The 21,958-nt window shown below is 44.3% G+C and overlaps 1 protein-coding gene across 2 annotated transcripts in view; it reads right to left on the minus strand.

Annotated features, from left to right (window-relative positions):
* BEND4 (BEN domain containing 4) overlaps positions 1–21,958 on the minus strand; it is a 51,055-nt gene that overhangs the window by 10,887 nt on the left and 18,210 nt on the right. For both annotated transcript variants that reach the window (XM_019481045.2, XM_059721674.1), the window contains exon 3: positions 2,951–3,042. In XM_019481045.2, the coding sequence (XP_019336590.2) occupies positions 2,951–3,042 (92 nt within the window). The remainder of the gene's footprint in view (positions 1–2,950; positions 3,043–21,958) is intronic.

The following is a 21,958-nucleotide window of genomic DNA, read 5'->3' on the forward strand; positions in this document are numbered from 1 at the left end:
TGTCAACTGAAAATGCATCTTACTTTTTAACCTTCATAATTTGTGTGTGCTTTAAAATTCTAACACTAAATGGGTGCAGTGGGACTAATTACAGGAATTTCCATAACCTACACAACATTTATAAGCTATCTTTAGTCAATTGCACCTAAACAGTATTACTTTAGTTCTTGTTGCCTATAAAATTCTATAGTACAGGACAAATTAATTAACCCTACTCTCAGTTTTAATGTACTTGTTCACAAGTAATTAAGGTAAAGAAAAAAAAACCCTCCTAGAGAGTGTTTTACAACTACACATTTATTGCGACTTATAATTCTAGCATGGCTTCATTAAATTAGACCTGATTAATAAAAGCTTCATGTAATAAACTGTTTAGATGGGAGCTCATGAAGAATGTGTGCAATGAAATACTTTCTTTTTCCATGAGGGAAGATGGAGACAGGTGCTATTCATGGCCAGCTCTACTAATGTAATGCTATTTGTTTGCAGACATTTAGTCCATTTAGTATGAATTTAGAAAAAAAATCACTCTCTCTCTCTGCATGTTTACATACCTCTTGGCAGATGGACTTATCTTTAAAAAATCCCCTTTGCCCTTCATTCATCCTGCTACTACTGCTGTGCAGCTACAGCCCTAACTGCTTTAGCTCATGCTGGCTACTCACAGACCTCAAGGACCAAAGACCAGGTGTTGGAAGCACTGCAATGTAGGGGCATTTTGGCCATGTGTTCTTTTACCCGGTTTCACTGTCGTCACTGCTCATTTGGCAGCAGAGGAGGAGAGTGATGAACTTACACGCTATTTATACAGCTGGCTTTATGTAAGTAGGGGGACAGCATTACACTGAGGTAATGTTTCCTGGGTCAGTTCTAGCAGACAGGCAAAGTACAAGAGCACATGACCCAGAGCAGATAGCTAAACATTCCTCATACATAAAAGCTAGTTTGTTGTCCATTCTAGATTCCTAGGGTTCATCTTCTGGACTATGCAGATTAAAAAATAAAACCCAGCAATGTAAAATGGAAACGAACACTAAGTTTTGACACTACCACAACTTACACACCCCTGCTTATTAGGAGTGAGACCTTTGATCAACTGCTGTGCCAGCTGGGGTTATGGTCTTGTCATCTCTGAAACTAAACAAGATAAGGCCTTGTTCAGTACCTGCATGATATGGGACTCTGGTCCAACTGTCTTCAAAGGGACTTAAAGCTATGTAGGTAACTACCCTAAAAAGTAAGCACAGTGTTAAAAGAATTGTGAAGATGGAGGTGGAGTCTTGTCAATGTCATTTAAAAAGGTCTTGACTGTCTGTGGTTGTCAAAGATCTCATAGCATTTGACTAGAAGGAAACTATTAAACCTGACCTGATTCCAAGAGCCCCTTTTAAAGTTTAAATGTGCTAGAGGTTTGTTTTTTTTTAAGGGCTGGCAAAAGGTGGTCTGTAGTGTTCAGGTCATAGTATCATAGTAGCTAGGGTCAGGAGGGACCTGAACAGATCATCTAGCCTGACCCCCTGCCACAGGCAGGAATGAATGCTGGGTTCACAAGACCCCAGACAGATGATCATCCAACCTCCTCTTGAATTTGCCCAAGGAAGGGGCGAGGACCACTTCCTGGGAAGTTGGTTCCAGATTTTGGCCACCCTAACTGTAAAATATTGCCTTCTGATTTCTAACCTACACCTATTCTCCATCAGCTTATTACCATTGTTCCTTGTCACCCCAGGTGGTGCTGGGGAGAAAAGGGTCCTTTGTTAGACAGCTGCTACGTTCTGCTCTAGGCATTGTAATGCTGTTACTTTCGATTTAGGTTAAGCATTTTGAAGCAAAGGCTCTTGATAAATGTACATTAATACTGGTCTATCCAAGAGTCATCAAAATAAACTGCAAGAAACAGAATAAGCAGATTCAGCTTATATCTGTATATGATTAAGCTTATGAATAAAAGATTGGAATGTGTTTAATTGAATAAAAAATCCTCTCCTTTTAAGACAATTTACTGCACATGGACAATTACAAAACACAGCCAATTTTTGCAATGGATTGAAAACTTTGGTCAAGCAAAATTTTATAGAGATAGAAAAATGAAAGCTTGGAATACTTGCAAGTGATCATAGATAGCGCAATTCTCATTAGAATCAAACTTCTTGGAATAAACGAGGAGGAAAGCAAAGAGATGCAGGCTCTTGGAGGCAGATTCTTAATTGGGACAAAGTAACTTTAGTGCTGCTATGACAATCTGGACTCTTTCCAGTCCCTTGCACTGCACCTTGCAGGTATATGTGAAAAGCCTGAGTTAAACACTGGGGCAACATTAAGTAAAATTGCTCCAGAGCTCGTATACACGTTGTGCCTATCTTTTGGACAAATGCAAGGCTTAAGTCTCCAGGACTTAATAATATATATTTAATAAATATATACATAATATATATTTACATGTATTAAACATACACTTACACTTAGTATTGACTTTTGGGGATATTATTGTTAATGTCTAACTTTGTTTTAAGTCCCTTCAGGAAAGAAACAGTACACTGAAAACTATAGTTCTGTCAAAATCACAAGAAAGAGAACTAAATCTGTAATGTTGGCCTGTTTGAGATATGAAGTTGAAAAGCATTTTTATTTGCATCTGGTGATGTCTCTGTCTGTAGAAAGTTCAGACAAAAAAGTTCCCATTACAATGCAAATAGTGTGTGCATGTGCCTGTGTGCGTTACACATTGTTGGACAAAACAATTTTGGATTAAATTAGTAATGGCATTATTCCAACAAGTTTTAGGACTATGTAACTTTAATCCTTTGTTGCATATATGTAAAAACCAGTATTAAACTGTCATTTCATATTCTAGCCTAAGTATATTCTTCCAGTGCCTATTGATTTATTCAGTTATTTTCAATGAAATATCAAACGTAAAGGTATGTAGCATAGCATCATTGTATACTACCTCCGTTGGATGGTCCGTTGGCTGTGGTATCATAAGCTGGTTGTGGTGCTGAAGTACAGTCTTCAAATAATCTAAAACAGTCTGGCAGGGCACTGCATGAAACAAATTGTAATTACTGCACATTAGCTATCTATCACAAAGTAAAACAGCAGTCTTAAAAAGCAGGGTTGTCCAAGATCTGCTCTGAATGCCTTTAAGACTTGTATCAAATGGGAAATATCTCTCCTTTTGATTTGTACATCCATTTCATTCAACAAATATAGAACAGATGCTGCATTTCATTTGTTGAAATCTTTGAGGTTTATTTTCTGCCCACTGCTTTAAAAGTTTTCTTGGTTCAAAAATACAATGTCTATGACTATAAATTAGGTCAGCAAGAAAGACAACAAGAAAATCTGTGCATCCTGTAAACAGCCCAAACCACATAAGGGACAGAACATTTCTTGGACTTAAATCATGCATTCAGTATTAATATGGAACCATGCTGGAATGTCTCTGAAACTACAGCCTAGTTAAATATTCTGTATATATTTAAGTATACAAATACTTTTCCCCCCTAAACATGTTACAAAACCAGACATTAAACAAATAGTTTTATCCTTCTTCCCCCTCCTCCTCCCTTGCTTTCTCCCCTTGCTCCAAAACTCTCATTCATTTCACTGGAGGTACCACCATCCTATTCTCTTCTCTAGAGGTGATGGGTTAATTAGGTCTGATTCAATTATGAGTCTTGTCTCTCTCAAGCAGATGCTGCCATATCCCTGATTAACGCTGGAGTATTTTTTGAGATACAGTGGTTTTCTTCTGAGCCACAAACATTGCAGGAGAATTAAACAGATATTAACCCTAGCATTAAGACTGACTTCTGAGAGACTAAATAAATAAATGCTATTTTGTATTTCTCAACCTTGTGTTTTCTTCCAGTTGTTCTTGTAACAGCAGTAGAATGCAAAAAGGATGTCTTAGCTTTAGCTAACAGTCTAAGGCAATGCTTTTAAAAAAATCACTAATTTTGAGTGCCTTTTTCAGTATTTCTAGAGATACCTCAAAGGTCTGATTTTCAGGCTGTGCACGCTTAGCACTTTCTGAAAATCAGACTTCTTTAAGATGTATCAACTTTGGCATTCCAAAAATGAGGCATCCAAGTCACTGTTTACTGCTGAAAATTTTACCCTGAGTTCATAGTGTGTCTGTCTCTCCTCAGGATAGTCCTACATTTTGCTAGATCCCATGCCGCTCATCTACACAGGGAAAGTTACTGAGCTAAGCCAAGCCAGGGTATGAATTTACAGTACACTAGTTTGCTGCTCTAACTCCCCAAGTGGATACTCTGGGTGCATCGATACATGCTATTAAGGCAAAGTAATAAACTCCAGTGCTTATTGCAGTAGATTTTACTGATCACAGGTGCTACATTTACACATGCTCCTGGGACCGCAGCATGTTGAGCTGTGTCAGAGCAGCCTCAGCTGGCAGGGGATCCAGGGGGTCAGCCTGCCAGGCCAGAGCTGCTCCAACTTGCCTTAACGTGCTGCATACGGGTTGGCTGGGGCACAAAGGTGCTTCAGTGTGGGGGCTAGCCGGCAGGCAGCCCCTGCACTGAAGTACCTTTGTGTCCCAGCCAGCTGTGCCAGCATCTACATGTGCAGTGCTGTGGAGTTAATTAATTTCCTGAGGCCTAATAAGGCTGTACATGTAGATGCAAGATATTTACTGTGGAGCTAATTAGTGTACTCTGCAGTAAACATCTCATATAGATATGCCCTCTGAGTTCGCATTTACTGTGCCTTTTTGTGAGCAAGTTTATTCTGTTTTAGAAATGAAGTATGCTACCTTGCATTTAGTACATGCTTGCCATATTTACATGGCAAACTTGTGTGGCACAGTCAGCGTGCTGGAATTTCACAAGCTAGTTTACTGTCCGCTGACTTCCCTATATCAAAAAGAAGGCAGTGTATTTATCCATGCTTCATTTTCACTTTCATATTTTTCACCTTCGTAAGCAAAATGTCAGCTTCACTTATGAAGTCATGTGGAATCTGATAGCTTTTTAACTGGTCTCTCCCAGTCTAAGTAGCTCCAGCAGCTTCACTGCTTGCTGTAAGCATCATCACTTCTATACCTCAGAAAGGAATGATGTTACTACATAGCAACGTTGTTGAAGCAAATGAACAAGAAAAGGTGAACAAACATTCTACTGGCCTATTTTTTCTACTTATCAAAATATTTAAAAAAAATAAGTGACCCTTAGGTGACAAAAAAAAACAATATTACAAAATCCCTTCAACCTTGGCAATAGCTGCACACTCCTACAACTGTTATGGTTCAAAATACTAATTTCACAAAGGTGCATAATGCACTTCTCTGTATGACTATTGAGATATTTAGCATATTGCTGGAGTTGAGGAAATGGAGTTTTGCATAAGCCTTTCTTCTATCTGCTATTTAGCTCTGCTGTCTTTTTTTTTTTCTCAGAGACCTGAAGAAGGGTATAGTGGTACCCAAAGCATGTCCATGTCCCTCCCAATCATACAGTTGGTCCAATAAAAGATATCACTGCCATGGCTTTAATTTCTTAGGTGATTAGTGAATTAGTATGAGGCAGTTTAATAGTATCTTGAGAGACTATTATGATGCCTAGAAGAAAATATGTAGTATTGTTTTGTTTGTGGAAATGTTAAATGGGGGTAGAAGATCTATCTATCTATCTATCTATCTATCTATCTATCTATCTATCTATCTATCTATCTATCTATCTATCTATCTATCTCCAAGTGAGATTGGGTTCCTTTGAGAAATGCAGTTGTTTCTGGAGATCTTGGTTTACATAACTCGGTCTCATTGGTTTCACTAGCTGACTGCACTGAGGCACTGCCCCCTTAAGATTTGGAGGTGGGTGTTATGTGGGACCACTACGTGCTTGGTGAGGGTTTTATGAGCTTATAAGGGAATTTCTCTTTTTCCCTGGGATTCCTTTCTTATTTGGCTAGGTGAGTGTTCCAAGAGGGTAACATGACAAGTTTGAAAACTGCTTCATTTCTATTATTAAAATAGAAGTGGTGTTTCTTCTGGACAGGAGGAAAACATTGTAAGGATTGAATAATACTGCTGCAAGCTATGGATGTAAAAGGAAGATGACGTGGGAGGGCAAGAGCTCACCATTCCCTATCTATTGGGCTTGAGCAGAAAATTAGGAGGAAGTCTTTTTAGACAATAGGAAGATGTTGATGTCCCTAGCTTAATTTGAAATCTGGTTGGATGACATAGCAAGGCCTGGCTGGTACAGAAGAGCTGTGTTCAGACTTAATTTAGTCTGGACACATTTAATTTAGCGTGAGTGGAAAGGACTAAGAAAGTATTACAGCTGTGCTATTTTCATTCATCTGCAAATGCAAGATGTGTCTTACTCCAAACATGGATTTCGAATGTGCTCATTTCCTGAAATTCCCAAGGATATGGCTAGGCATAGGCTGCCTGCTATTTTGATGAATTCCCAGGCTGGTCCATGTTCTTTAACACATATGAGGTGCTGAGGAAGGGGAAGGGAGGAGTGACAGTGAACCTATTAGAACCATGGTATTGTCAACCAGATAACATGCAGTACTACATTTTTCAATCCATCTCAGCTGATGTGATGCTGAAGCTTTCCCATTTCTTGCCAGAAACATGAAGGCAAGCTGGCTCAAGCTCATTTTTACAAATAAGTATTTCATTTTTCCTAAGAATAGAAATGTTTTTGGCTTCAAGTTAGATGCTCTGAATACCCTCAAAATGGCTAGGCACATTTTGAGGACTTTATTTAGTAATATCACCTTATTTCACCACCATTTGTTGTGGGACAAGTAGCTTTGCATCTTCTAAGCTTCACAAATGCCAAACACTATTCCCAAAGTTGTGCTACCTCATTCAATTACACTGGTTTAGAAATGAGGCAACACCATTTAACAGGACTCTAAAACAAAACAAAAAACCCACCAGGAGCATTAGAAGCACTGAGATTCAAAACTTTAGCAAATCTCCTGGAATCTCTAGTGAGCCTCCTCCTAGATATTTCTTTATGACTCAAATGGTATGACTCTGAAATTAATCACTGTCTTTCTAAAAAAGCAAATAAAACCATTTTTTCCAACTCTCCTCAGTAAATATAACATTATCAGAGCCTGGAGTTCTAAACTGTGAGCGTGAATGATTTGATTTTTTAATATATGATTCATAAGGAATTAACATACTCATAACATAGAGATATAGAATCATAGAATATTAGGGTTGGAGGGGACCTCAGGAGGTCATCTAGTCCAACCCCTTGCTCAAAGCAGGACCATCCCCAACTAGATCATTCCAGCTAAGGCTTTGTCTAGCTGGGTCTTAAAAACCTCCAAGGAGAGTCCACACTTTCTCTGTGTAACCTGTTCCAGTGTTTTATTACTCTCCTAGTGAGAAAATTCTTCCTAAAATCTAACCTAAATGTCCCTTGCTGCAACTTGAGACCATTGCTCCTTGTTCTGTCATCTGCCACCACTGAGAACAATCCAGCTCCATCCTCCTTGGAACCCCCCTTCAGGTAGTTGAAGGCTGCTATTAAATCCTGTCTTCTCTTTTCAAGACTCAATGGGCACTTGTATACGTGATTGGGGTTTTATTCTATAGCCCCTAAACTGAAATGGTGAGTTAAAATTTTTCTGTCATATTACGATGAGGTGCCTGATCTTTTTTTTGGTTTTTTTGTTTTTGGAAGAGCCAGAGCCTGCCCCATGGGCAGGAGACAGCTGCCAGAGGGCTGAGCAGCCCCTGAGCTGCAGGGGGCCCTGGTCCTTCCCTCTGTGGTGATGGCATCTCTCAGGCTGCCCAGGTGGGCTGCTTGTGGGCCAGGTGCTGCCCTAGCTTGGAGGCACCACCTGGCCCAATCCAACTGTTCCCTGGGCCTGCCCAGGGAGCAGTGCCCAGTGTGCTTCCAGCAGGCAGGCTCAGGGAAGAGTTGGATCATGCTGGGTGCTGCCTCCAAGCTGGGACATCACCTGGCCTGTTAGCAGCCTGCCTGGGAGGCCTGGGGAGGAGCCACTGCCATGGAGGGCAGTACTGGGGCCCCCAGCAGCTCGCCCCCCCACCCATGGGAGAGACACACAGGCTATGCTGAAAAAAAACCCAAACGATTGGATCCTGCACCACTTCAGCTTTCAGCAGGTGCCTGCTGAAAGCAGAAGTGGTGAGGGGCCCAATCCTTTTTTCTGTGGAATCTGCCCACCTCTCCCGCTGCAGGAGAAGTGAGCTGACAGCTGCAATGCATCAATGCAAACTCATCTAAAATGCCCAACACCAGTGCATGTGTAGTGTGTGATGCCATTAAACCATACAAATCTCATTTTTGTCATGTGTACATTGTGATGACTGTCAAGTGTACAAGCGTCCAATAAGCCCAGTTCCCTCAGCCTCTCATCATAAGTCATATGCCCCAGCCCCCTAGCCATGTTTGTTGCTCTCTGCTGGAATTTCTCCAATTTGTTCACATCCTTTTTGTAGTGGGGGGAGCTCAAAACTGAACACAGTACTCCAAATGTAGCCTCGCCAGTGCTGAATAGAGGGAAATAACCACTTCCCTTGACCTGCTGGGAACACTCCTACCAATGCAGCCCAGTATGCCGTTAGCCTTCTTTGTAACAAGGGTACGCTGCTGGCTCATATTCAGCTTATTGTCCACTGTAACCCCCAGGTCCTTTTCTACAGAGCTGCTGCTTAGCCAGCCCCTAGCCTGTACTGGAGCATGGGATTGTTCCGTCCTAAGTGCAGAACTTTGTACTTGTCTTTGTTGAACCTTATGAGATTCCTTTTGGCCCAGTCCTCCAATTTGTCTAGGTCACTCTGACTCCTAGCCCTACCCTCCAGCCTATGTGCTACTCCCCGCAGCTTGGTGTCATTTGCAAATTTTCTGAGGGTGTACTCTATGCCATCTTCTAGGTAATTGATGAAGATATTGAACAAAACCATCCCCGGGACCAACCCTTGGGGCACTCCACTTGATACCAGCTACCAACTAGACATCGAGCCATTGATTACTATCCTCTGAGACTGATGCTCCAGCCAGTTTTCTATCCACCTTACAGTCCATTCATCCAGCCCATAATTCTATAACTTGGATGATGTTGTGGGAGACTATCAAAAACCTTGCTAAAGTCAAGGTATACCACATCCACTGCTCTCCCTGCATCCACAGAACTGGTCATCTCATCATAGAAGGCAACTGGGTTAGTCAGGCATGACTTGCCCTTGGTGAATCCATGTTGACTGTTCCTAATCACCTTTTTTCTCTTCAAAGTCTTAGAAATGTATTCCTTAAGGATCTGTTCCATGATTTTTCCAGGCACTGAGGTGAAGCTGACTGGTCTATAGTTACATGGAAAGTCCTTTTCCCCTTTCTTAAATATGGGCACTATGTTCGCCCTTTTCTAATAATCTGGGACCCTCCCGATAGCCATGAGTTTTCAAAGATAATGGCCAGTGGCCATTATCAAAGATAATCACACCAGCCAACTCCCCTCAAGCATGGGCTACTGGTGGCCCCCCAGTAGCCAGTCAGTGATGGTGGGGAGGTCCCCCTGCAGCCGACTACACCAACCAGGAAGTGTGAGCAGTGCTCCCGGAAGTGCCAGCAGCCCTTCACCTGGCGCCCACCCTGCCCGTTGCCTAAGTGGGGAGCGCTGCCTGTCAGGAGGTGCACCAGCACTCTCAGAGGGTGCACGTGCACTCCTGTGCAGCCCCTACACGTCACCACTGCCCTCGGGTGCATTTCACTCAGCCCTATGGACCTGTATATGTCCAGCTTTTGTAAACAGTTCCTAACCTGTTCTTTCGCCACTGTTGGCTGCTCTCTTCCTCCCCACACTGTGCTGCCAGGTGCAGTAGTCTGGGAGCTGACCTTGCCTGTGAAAACTGAGGTGAAAAAGGCTCCCCCATTCACTAAGGGACCCACACTTTCCCTGATCTTCCTCTTGTTACTGAATACTTGTTATGTGACTATCTGCAAGCCTAAGCATCTATACTATGACTGACAGATTAACTACAGGGACAACATCTGACTGCAACCAGTGGGAAAGGTGATATTGGTTGTAAAGATACAGCCTCTCTGCAGAAAATATAGAAAAAATAATTTTCCTGCCCATTAGGAAGATGGAGGATCAATTGTCTTTATTCACCAGCTTAGTATACTACTAACTGTCAGTGATCCAGATAAAATCCTAAAGGTGGTAAGGTAACCCAGAGAAATAAAATGCAAGGGAAATATCAGACTTTTTCCTGTAGATTAGAGCTGTGAAAAAGGAGATGGATTTTTGAGAAAATGAAATATAACCTGGCAGAAGGCAGGGCGGGGTAGAACCTTTAGACTCAACTTTAAAGTCTCTAAGGTGCCACCCTGCCCTGCCTTCTGCCTGACTTCAGACTGTCACAGCTAGCTGCCTCTCCCTAAATATAAATTGAGAATATTAAGTGATGCATATAATTTATTATACATGGGAAAACTCAGGCCATAATTTTGGAGACCAACACTGTAAAAACAGGACTTGCACAAGGGCTTGTTGGAACTTTACTATTTATTGACCAAAATAATAAGATTTTGCAGTTACTCTAAGGAACAAAACTTGTATTGCTGTTGGTTTCCTTATGCTATGCCAAATGAAACTTGGGGCACTGCTTGCAAGGGTCTTGCCTATGATGTTTTCACATTTCATGATGAACTCTTGAATAGAGCTTTAACCACAGAATGCATACATTATAAGGCTAGTAGGGACCACTCTGATCATCTAGTCCAGGGGCAGGCAATTATTTCGGGCGGAGGGCCGCTTACTGAGTTTTGGCAAGCCATCAATGGCCGCATGACAGGCAGCCGGGGCAGAGGAATATTAATTTTCTAAATTTTTTAGGGGCCCCACGGGCTGGATAAAATGGCCTGGTGGGCCGCATCCAGCCCACGGGCTGCATTTTACCCACCTCTGATCTAGTCTGGCCTCCTGCATAATATAGGCTTTAGGATTTCCCTGAATTAAGTTCTGCGTGCATTATAGCATACTTTTAAAATATATTTCTGGCAAAGTAAACTTTACTTGGTAAGCTGCTACAATGGCTATTTACCCTCACTGTTAACAATAATGTGCCCCATGTCTACATTGTCTAGATACATTTTCCAGCCATTGGACTTTATTCATTCTTTGTCTGTTAGACTGAATAGCACTTTATCAAATTTTTATTCCCCAGGAAGGTACTTATAGGATGTGATCAAGTCATCCCTTAACCTTCTCTGTATTAAACTAAACAGATTGAGCACTTTTGACTGCTTTGGCTGCAACATCACAGTGGGAGTTCATTTTCAGTTGATAATCCACTATGATGTCCAGATCCTGCTCAGTCTCCATGTCTTAAATTGAGATTCCCATCTTCTAAAACACGTTTAAGCAATTTTGCTCCTAAATGTCAACTTTACATTTGGCTGAATTAAATGCATATTGCTTCCTTGTGCCTCCCTTATCAAGTAATCAAGATGTATTTTTTATCAGTGACCTCTCCTGTTCCTTATCTGAAACTCCCCCAGACTTTGTATCACCTGCCAACTCTTAGTGATAATTTTGTTTTCCTCTACTTTCCTGATAAAAATATTAAAACAGTGTAGAACGAAGAACAGATGCACGTGGAACCCACTAAAATCACATCTGCTCAAGGATGATTTCCCACTTACAACTGCATTCCAAGACCCATCATGAAGCTAATTTTATCCATTTAATATGAAACATCTGGATGCTGTATCATTCTGGTTTCTTAATCAAAATGTTGTGTGGTACTGAGACAGATATAAGCTGCTGGTAGACATGTAAAAGAAATAAACCCTACCAGTGCTTTACCAGGAGAGAAAGTGCGTTAGCTTGACCCAACTCCCCAGTGTCTGTGTAGATCGGTTACTTCAGTGGGGCTTTTTGGCACTTTTATCTAATAATTAATTAAATCAGCTATTGATTCAATCAGCAGGCAGGCTTTACCTATGACCAAAACAAAAAGAAAAAAGAAAAAAAGGAAAAGAGGATTGGGCCCATCACCATAATCTGACGGAAAAACTGAAATGGTGGGCAGAGACAACGTGAGCAGAGTGCAGGGCCCAGGGCAAATAAGCCTGTGTGGGGTCCCACCCTTGGATGCAAGGAAGCCGGTGGCAGATACAGCGCTGGCGGCGCCGAGTGGCTGGAGTGGCTGAATTTGGTGGTGGGGGGGGGGGTCCGAGTGGCCAGATGTGAAGCTGGCAGCAGTGTAGAGTCACTGGCTGCTCCGCCCTGCTCTGCGGGGCCCCCCAAAGTATGGGGCATGGGGCGGTTGCCCTGATTCAACTTCCACCCCCCTCAGGGATGGCCCTGACAGTGGGTTTAAATTAAAAACTCACCATTTCAGTTCAAGGGGCATAGAATAAAACCCTGAGGACTAAACCCCTATCGTGTGTACAAGTGCCCATTTAGTCTAGAAAAGAGAAGACTGAGGGGATTTAATAGCAGCCTTCAACTACCTGGAGTGGGGTTACAAAGAAGACGGAGCTGGACTGTTCTCAGTTGTGGCAGAAGACAGAACAAGGAGCAATGGTCCCAAATTGCAGCAAGGGAAGTTTAGGTTAGATATTAGGAAGAATTTTCTTACTAGGAAGGTAGTAAAACACTGGAACAGGTTACCTAGAGTGTTTGTGGACTCTCTATCCTTGGAGGCTTTTAAGACCTGGCTAGACAAAGCCTTGGCTAGGATGATCTAGTTGGGGATGGTCCTACTTTGAGCAGCAGGTTGGACTAGATGACCTCCTAAGGTCCTTTCCAACCCTAATTTTTTTATGATTGAATCAGCTATTAGATAAAAGCACCAAAAAGCCCTGTTGAAGTGCCAAAAAAGCCCCACTGAAGCGCCTGATCTATATAGACACTGGGCAAGCTGGGTCAAACTAACACAATACTTCTTTTGGGCATGTGCTGCACTTGGTCTGAAGGTGTGCTGAACTGAAAGTAAAGCACTGTTTTTGATTATTTTTTCATGTCTGTCAGCAGCAATAGCTTCTACGTCAACCAAACTGGTAATATAATTCAAAACACAGTATGATAAAATCCATCTTCATGAACCTGGGTTGTTTATTAATTATATACCCTTATTTAATGCCTTGCTAGTAGAGCCCAGTGGCTCCTATATTTTGCTAGGCCTACATTTGTTCTAGTTTTTCCATTTATCCTATTCTTAATATTTGCACATTTGTTTTCTTCCAGTCCTCTGGAACTTCCCCAGTATTCCAACACTTACTGAAAACCATAATAAACAGCACACAGAGCTCCTTGTCCCTTTCCTTTTACAACTCCTGCATGAGAGGTTTAAAAAAAAATGGTTTTAAATGTTGCTGTTTAATAACTGCTGTTTAATATTATCCTTAATTACTATTGGAATAGAGAACATGAGTCATCAGTGTGACGAAGTCATCAGCAAAGCTAACCGCACTTTATCGTGCATCAGCAGGTGCATGACAAATAGAACCAAGGAGGTGATACTTTCCCTCTATGAGGCATTGGTCAGACTGCAGTTTGAGTACTGTGTCCAGTTTTGGGCTCTGTACTTCAAGAAGGATGTTGCTAGACTCGAGAGGGTCCAGAGGAGAGCCACTCATATGGTTCGGGGCTTACAGGAAAAGCCCTTTGAGGAGAGACTGGGGGACCTGGACCTCTTTAGCCTCTGCAAGAGAAGGCTGAGAGGTGATTTTATGGCCACCTACAAATTCATTAGGGGGATGCAGCAAAGGATTGGAAATGCTCTGTTCACCAGGGCGCGTCTTGGGGTAAACAAGGAACAATAGTTACAAACTGACAGAGAGCAGATTTAGGCTAGGTATCAGGAAAAACTTCTTCACGGTAAGGTTGGCCAAAGTTTGGAATGGGCTTCCAAGGGAGGTGGTACTCTCCCCTACCTTTGGGGTCTTTAAAAGAAGGCTGGATAGGCATCTGGCTGGGGTCATCTGACCACAGCACTCTTTCCTGCCTAGGCAGGGGGTTGGACTCTGATCTGTTGAGGTCCCTTCCAACCCTAGCATCTATGAATCAATGAAAACACGTTATCAGGATGCTCCTTTTCCTATGATATGACATAAGCTGGCCTTTTCTCAGATACCATAACAGAAATATTTATTGAACACTTTTGCATTATTATTGACAATGATTAGGATACTTTTTTCCTATTATACTTTAAAAACTCCTCCTTTTGTTCTCAACTCTACTGGCCATAGATTGGCCTTGCGGCCTTTGGCTTATTCTATTAATTTAGTCCAGTGCATAGCTACTAATGTATATTCATTTCTTCTTTCTTCCATTTGTTATTTATCTTCACTTCCTTTCCAAGCCATTTTTTTAAAATCAGTATGGGGTCTTCTTTCTTGATTGTGGTTTTTTTGGGGCCTCTAGCAAAATGTTCTGAAACAGTTTCTAATTATCATTTACATTTTTCTGTTTAAATTTTTCCAACTGCTTTGGCTCATAATTGTTTTCAGGTTTGCAAAATTGGCCCTTTTATAAAGCAGCAAGTGTGTGTGTGTGTATGTGTGTGTGTGTGTGTGTGTGTGCGCGTATGTTTGTGTGTATATAACACTGGGTTGGACTGTATTCTTTTTGTGCATAACAGATGTAATCAAGTCATGATCACTTGTACCTACGTTATCCCTAATTTGTATTACTGTAATCATTTCCTCTTTATCAAGATGAGACCACATAGAGAATAACCCTGTCCCCCAATCCTAGAGGCTATACTTTTGATTTAGGAAATTGCCGTCTGTAATTTTTGGAAAGGTTAAGGACTTTTTAAACACTTGATATTGCTCTTATGAAATTCCCCAAGAAAATACGCCCTTTTTTCCCTATACAATATAAATGCGATGCTCATGGATTCATTCTGATGTCTGGTGAGTGGCAGGGGTTCACTGCAGCCACTAATTCAGGGGTGGGCTATTATTTGAGCTGGAGAGTCACTTAAGATGTTCTGGCGAGCTGTTGAGGTCCTGGCGGGGAGGTGCTGACCTGGCCTACAGAACTGGCACACATCACAGAGACGTGGGGAGTAGATCATGGATCTGCTCTGGGCCCTATACCCGTGCAGCCACCACCCCATGATCCTGACCCCAGCCCTGCCCATCCTGCTCCTAGATGCCACTCCTTGCCCACCCATGCCCCATTCCATCTGCCTGACCAAGTGCACCCTGCCCACGGAGGTCCTGGGCCGGTATCCATGGAGACCCTACCTGCTCTCCCCATCCGGTGCCCTTGGTGGTGGGTGCAGTGCAGACAGGCCAGGGTGCTTGGGCACCCTGGTCTGCCTGCCCTGCACCGGTTCTGGCACTGGAGACACTAGTTGGTTCTAGCACTGGTGACACTGGCAGTGGCAGCTGGAAGGAGCTACTACCACAGGGGCTTCTGGGAAGCTGCATCTGGCTACTGTAGTACCTGCCCCACAGACTATAGCCCCCTGTGTGCCTAAGAGCCACACACAGGGATAGGCATAGGTGGAGGGAGAAATATTTGGGGGGGGGAGGGGGCTAAGCATGTGATTGTGCCCCCTTCCCCCAGTAGGTAAGTCTATGGGGGAAAGAGTGAGGGGGAGGCAGATTGAGCCCCTGCCCTGCACAGCCAGTGTAGGGTGTGGGACAGAGCCGTGAGTGGCTCATCTGGGGGGTGCCCAGTGCAGGGAGAGGGTGGTGGCTTCCACTGCTGTACACACCCCAGGAGGCATGGGGGGCATGTACCCCTTGATCTGCATGGGGCAGGACAGGCTGCTACTGTAGGCTGGGGCTGGCAGTGCTGGGCTCTTCCCAGCGGGGCGAGCTGGACCAGGCTGCACTGGGAGTGGGTGGTGGCGGCGGTGGGAATGGGGACTATGACAAATTTTGGGGTGGCTGCAGCCCCCCATGTAGCCCTGCTCCCAGTGCCAGCACCATACACCCCAAGCGCAGCCCGGCTCAGCTTCCCCCTGCCAGGAAGAGCCCAGCACAGCCCTGGCCCCTGCCCACAATGAGCAGCAGCCTGCCCTGTCCCGCACGGATCTGGGGCACATGTCCCCCATGCCTCCCAGGGTGCATGTAGGAACAGGAGCCGCACTCCACCAGCTGTGCAGCGCCTCCCCCAGTCCCAGATCCATTCCCTCCCCACCTCTGCTGCAGCTGCAGGAAGCCTGCGGCCAGGCTGCCTTGCGGCCCTACTGCTGCCCTGTGTTGGGGATGGCTAAGCCCTGTTAGCCCCCCACTTTCTGCTGTCTATGGGGATAGGCCAAGCTATGCTCCTTGCCAGGTGCCACCTCTATGCCCAGAGGCAGTGGGACTAGCCACATGAGCCATGGCCCAGGCTGTCCCCCATGCCAAGGGACCTGCCATGGACCAGAAAGCCCGCAGGCCGTATTTTGCTCACCCCTGCACTAATCAGTACCCTACCTAATGCTTTCAGCTGCAGAAATACAGATCCATAGGCTTTTAAGATTACTTGCTTCTGAGGTGTCAGTGCTAATGAGGAATCTGACTGGAAGAAATTTACTCCAGAATGGGTGTCTACACAAGACACTGACTGTGCAGTAGGACTGTGTGAAGCTTCAATAGCCAATTTGATTTGGAGGAGATTCGGGCTGATTTGGCAACTGAATCTCTGAATCTGAATCAAATCAGGAGACCAATTAAAGGCTCCAACTAGAATTGGAAGCCTCCAAATCGATTTGGAAAAGATTTAGCCAATTTGGAGATTCAGCCATAGACTAAACAGGCAGCAGTCCTTACCACACTGGACACAGCTGCCTCCAACTGGTAAGTCTGTTGTGGTGGGTGGAGGGGGGCAGGGATTGGAGGTGGGCTTGGGACAAGCTGCCCAGCTGGGGTGGGGGGCACAGGACTCAGGGAGTGGGGCAGGGGGGTGCAGGATGTGGGCACGGAAGTGCTGGGAGCAGGAACTATGCCCTGCTGCTGCTTGCCCAGCTGGGGTGGGGAGTGAGGGGGCACGGCTCACTCCAGGTGGATGGGGGCAAGTGGCAGCAGGGCATAGCTCCTGCTCCCAGTGGTGCCGAGCCCATGTCCCCCCCCCCACCCCGACTGGGCAAGCGGTGGCAGCGCTTGCCCCCCATGCCAGTTGGGCAAGCAGTGCCAGAGCCCATGTTCCCAATCTGCCAAACTGGCTGGCCAAGCAGCGGCAGCACCCACACTGGGTGCCCCCCCTGCACTGGCTGGGCAAGCGGCAGCAGTTCTTGCCCCCCTGCCCCAGCTGGGCGAGTGGCAGCAGTGCCCGCTCCCATGCTGGCTGGGCAAACGACGACAGCACCCACCCCACCCCCAACACCCCTCCGCACCAGCTGGACAAGCGGCGGCAGAGCCTGACCCCCACACGCTGGCTGGGCAAGCAGCGGCAGGGCAGAGCCCCCACTCCCAGTGCTGATGCAAGCGCAGCAGCGCTAGAATTAGGGGTTATGTCCTGCCGCCACTTGCCCAGCTGGGCTGGAAGGAGCAGGACACGATGCAGGTGTGGCTCGCTCCAGGCTGAAGGGGACAAGCAGCAGCAGGGCATAGCTCTCACTCCCAGCACTGCTGCACCTACATCCTGGCCTCCTCTGCCCAGCTGGGCAAGTGGCGGCAGGGCAGAGCCTCCACTCCCAGTGCTGCTGCACCTGCACCAGCACTGGGAGCAGGGGCTCTGCCCTGCCACCACTTGCCCAGCTGGTGCGGGGGGTAGGGGGGTGGGCGCTGCTGCCACTTGACCAGCCGGGGTGGCAGGGGGCGTGGAATGTGGGCGCGGCACTGCTGGAAGTGTGGGCTATGCCCTGCTGCCGCTTGCCCCCTTTTGCCCAGAGTGAGCTGTGCCCGCAAACTGAGCAAGCAGCAGCACGGCATAGCCCCTGCTCCCAGCACTGTCACACACCCATCCCTGAGTCCCATGCCCCCCACCTTGGCTGCACAGCTTGACCCAGGCCCAGGCCCAGCCCCAATCCGTCCCTTCCCATGCCCCTTCTCACCCCCCTCCACAACAGACTTACCAGCTGGAGGCAGTTGTGTCCAGTGTGGTGAGGACTGTTGCTTGTTTAGTCTATGGCCAAATCTCCGAAGCAGTGCTGAATCTTTGGATCTAATTCAGCCGAATCAAATCAGGACATTCATTCAAATCTCTGAACTGGATCAGTGTCCCTCCGAATCGGCCGAATCTGAAGCAAATACTTGCCACTTTGCACAGGCTTACTGCTCAGTAGCTGAAAAATACTGTGAAGTAGCCTATTGCAGCATGGACAATGATAATATACTACTGAGCGGTATTATTAGGCTACTGTGCAGTGGCATCATCTGGAAGATGTTTGCTGGCACTACTACATGGTAACTCCGGTTACTACGCATTTATTTAGTACTTGCTAATACCAGTACTAAATAAATGCATAGTAACATCTCATGTAGATGCGCCTAATTACACTATATAGGTACACAAAGACCATGCACACTTCATTGATGACTACTGGTAAAGACCTGTACAACTATACTGACTGTGGCTAAAATATTTTAATTAAAAAGATCCATTTAAATCTCTTCTTCCATTCAGTTTGAATTGATATACAGTGCTATTGCCATTTCCTGCCTCACACCATATGGTACCATATACCTTTATTTATTGTAATCAGAACATCTATAATGCCTTCATTCAGAGGAAAGAAACAAGAAGCTTCCTTATTCCCTCTTAAGATTTCAATTTTTATTTCGCAAGTTTCTGGTGACCTTGTTTGCTGGATGATGAGAGATTCTTCATTTTAAGTTCATTTTAGGGTATTTCTGAATTTAGACTTACTGTCAAAAAGCTGTGATGAACAATATTACACCTATTTAGAACATATATGGTAGTACTGATCTCTGATCATATAAATGGAGTCATTTTTCACCCTAATATTTGGGCAAGTTCTCTGTACAACATGGATTATATCATTTTTGTCTACTAGCTCATTTATTTCAATAACAAGCTGGAAGCTGGCAGGAGCTGCATGTGGCAGCTTGTGAAGAAAAGTGGTTGGAGTGCCCCGGGGTGATGAGAAGCCAGGGGTTACAGAAGAATAGGAGATAATGCTTTATCTCCTGGAATTCATGCTTTTCATGTCTAAGTGTCCTGACAATTTAGAATATTTTCAATTTGATAGGTGAATGAATAAGAAAACTACACCTTTCACTGCAAGCAACAAACAGAAGCTAATGTAGGTAAGCGGCCATCAATGGTTAGCTTGGCTGACCTAAAGTGACAGTCAAATGCAATACACTACCAGGGGAGTGGTGGGGGAGGCCTGAATTACAGTCTCTGCTGCCAGGACTTTTTATGCCTCTTACATTAGACAGTCTTTGGTTAGCAAACGGATATAACTCTGGCAGTAGAGACTGGAGCCCAGGATCCCTTCACTCAGGGAGTGCTGTAACCTGTAACCTACAAACTCAGACTGCCCATGACTCTTACACTCTTGACTGCCTTGTGCCCCATCTTCAACAAAAAAGGTGGACAATGCTTTCGTTTAGCTTATTCTATAGCCTGCTGGTTAAGGAACTTCCCTGCAAAGTAGAGGAAATGGGTTCAGCTCAAGGGACAGTCTTAAAAAGAAAAGTGCACTTTCTATCCTTCCTGAAGATGGGCTGTGGGGTACCCAAGACTGTAAGTCATGAGGCCAGAAGGAGAACAAGCAAGAGGCAACCTGACTGTAGTCTACTGGAGGTCCTTGGACTCAAGTTTTTCTGCTTTTTGGGTGAGTGCTCTAATTACTAGGAGGAGATTGGTTACATCACCATTAACCATCATGTCTGAACTGATTTCAGTGCTGTTAATGTAAGGATGGAACTTTTTTCACCTGTTGACAGAAGCTTTTCCAGAGACATAGGTGGAACCCCCAGATCTGAATCACAAAAGTGCTTAGGTGTGAATTAGAGGCCTAGGTATTCTACCTGAATTGCTTCTCAGTATGTGCAGATACCTATGAAACTCAGCAATCCAAAATAGAAGCAGCTAATGAATTTGTGGCTGCTGGTACAGGGCCATTTTAAATAGCACTTTGGAGTACAGACACCAAAACTCTTCCCAAGTCTGTTAGGTATCCAGGGCCATTCCTAGGGGGGGAGCAAATCGGGGCGACCACCCCAGGCCCCCTGCTTTGGGGGGCCCTGTGGGCGCTTTAATTAGAGCAGTTCCCAGAGAGCTGCTCTAATTAAAATGGCTCACTGTCACATGTTTTAAGCCCTGGCACATTTAAAAATGGCCACAGGATGCTTTATCTAAACCTCATGTATATAGGCAGCCAATAAGTCTAACGCTTTACAGGTTTTTCTCTAACTTGTGTGGCTTTTAGTCAAGGCTCTCTGATCACAAATTCCACAGAATTTGCCAGGATAAACCTAAAAACTGATGCATGAAGAAAATAAGGTTAATATGGCCCAGATCAGCTGAAGTAACTGTACTGCATATATTAAGAGGAGTAAGAGTTTGTATGATCAAAATAGATAGTTTTGGAAACTGCACAAGCATTCTGAAGTTGCAAAGCAAAGCAATACTGAAATGGCAGCTATTGCATGCAAATTCAAAAAGGCACTCTAGTATACTATTCCTTTCAAAACACTCATTGATTCTATTCAAGCTCTACTTACTAAAATAACTTCATCCTTTGAAGCTGTAAAGCAGAACAAGACCAGAGAGGATCAAGCTAAAATGCCAAGAGTATCAAGGTTTTAGCCATGTTGGTCTACAAGCATGGGCAGACAAAACTCTTGGGGTAGAAGTGATATCTTTTATTAGACTAACTAAATGAGTATCAAGTGAGAGTATCAAGGGAAACTGAGAAAGTATTTCAAAGTAACTACCAAGGGTTTAAAAACAGCAGCAATAAAATATTACTTTGTATACCATATATAGTTGCGAAGTCTATCCTACATACCCTTGTGCTACTGTCACATCATTACCATCCTTCTAATTGAATTCCTTAATTCACTTCCCGATACAGTAATAGTTGGAGAATTTTCTGTTGCTGAATCTAATTATTGGAGGGGGGAGAGAAGGAGGGGGTCATGTTAAATCCAGAGTTGTTCTTGGATCTGGGTAAATACAGTATATTTCTATGAAACGAATCCATTTAATTCTAGAATATTTCCTTCTGCTTTTATTTGGTGGTCTGCCTAAGACTGACTCTCTGGGGTACCATAAGCACGTCTACACAAGATGCTGACTGTGCAGTAGCCGAAAAATACTGCACAGTAGCATGTCACAGCATGGACAGTGCTAATATGCTGTACTATTAGGCTAGTGTGCAGTAGCATCACTTAAAAAACATTTGCCAGTGATACTGTGCAGTAACTCTGGTTACTGTACATTTATTTACTATTTGCTAATACATGTACTAAGTAAATGTGAAGTAATGATTGCACAGTGGTGTCTCATGTAGACGTGCCCACTATAAACTAAAAGGATACCACTAGACTGAGGGACTTGCAAAACTTGCATTGTAGGATCTAGGGGACAGGAAGAAAGGCATTAGTAGCAGAAGGTCTTAGTTCCTCCATCTCAATGGCCCAGGATTGTATAATTTTTTTCAGTAAAACTTCTAGCAAAGTAACAATTTCACTGCTCTCTTATGTCCCCAGAAAACACTTTGTTCTAGGATTCTTTTTGTGAGCAATACAAATGGGGTTTTGTACAGTTGCAGTTAGAAATGTGCTGTAGGATCTATTTTTAGAATGCAAACTCTCATTGATTTTAAATGGGGCTTTGCATACCAAAAGGAGAAAATGCTAACTGTTTGAAAGAAGGGGGGAGAATGGTTCGCAGTCAGTTACAGAAAAGAAGGAACAGTCTGTTGCTTTTATCTTCTGTTTACATTTTGCCATCAGGAATGTCAAATCTTCAGTGCATGGGGAAAGTATTCCTTACCTCTTGGACCTATTTTTGGTCTTTCCTTAGAGCAGGGGTGTCAAACTCATCCAGTCCTACAGGCTGGATG

This window comes from Alligator mississippiensis, chromosome 2 (genome assembly GCF_030867095.1).
Source record: "Alligator mississippiensis isolate rAllMis1 chromosome 2, rAllMis1, whole genome shotgun sequence".
NCBI lineage: Eukaryota > Metazoa > Chordata > Crocodylia > Alligatoridae > Alligator > Alligator mississippiensis.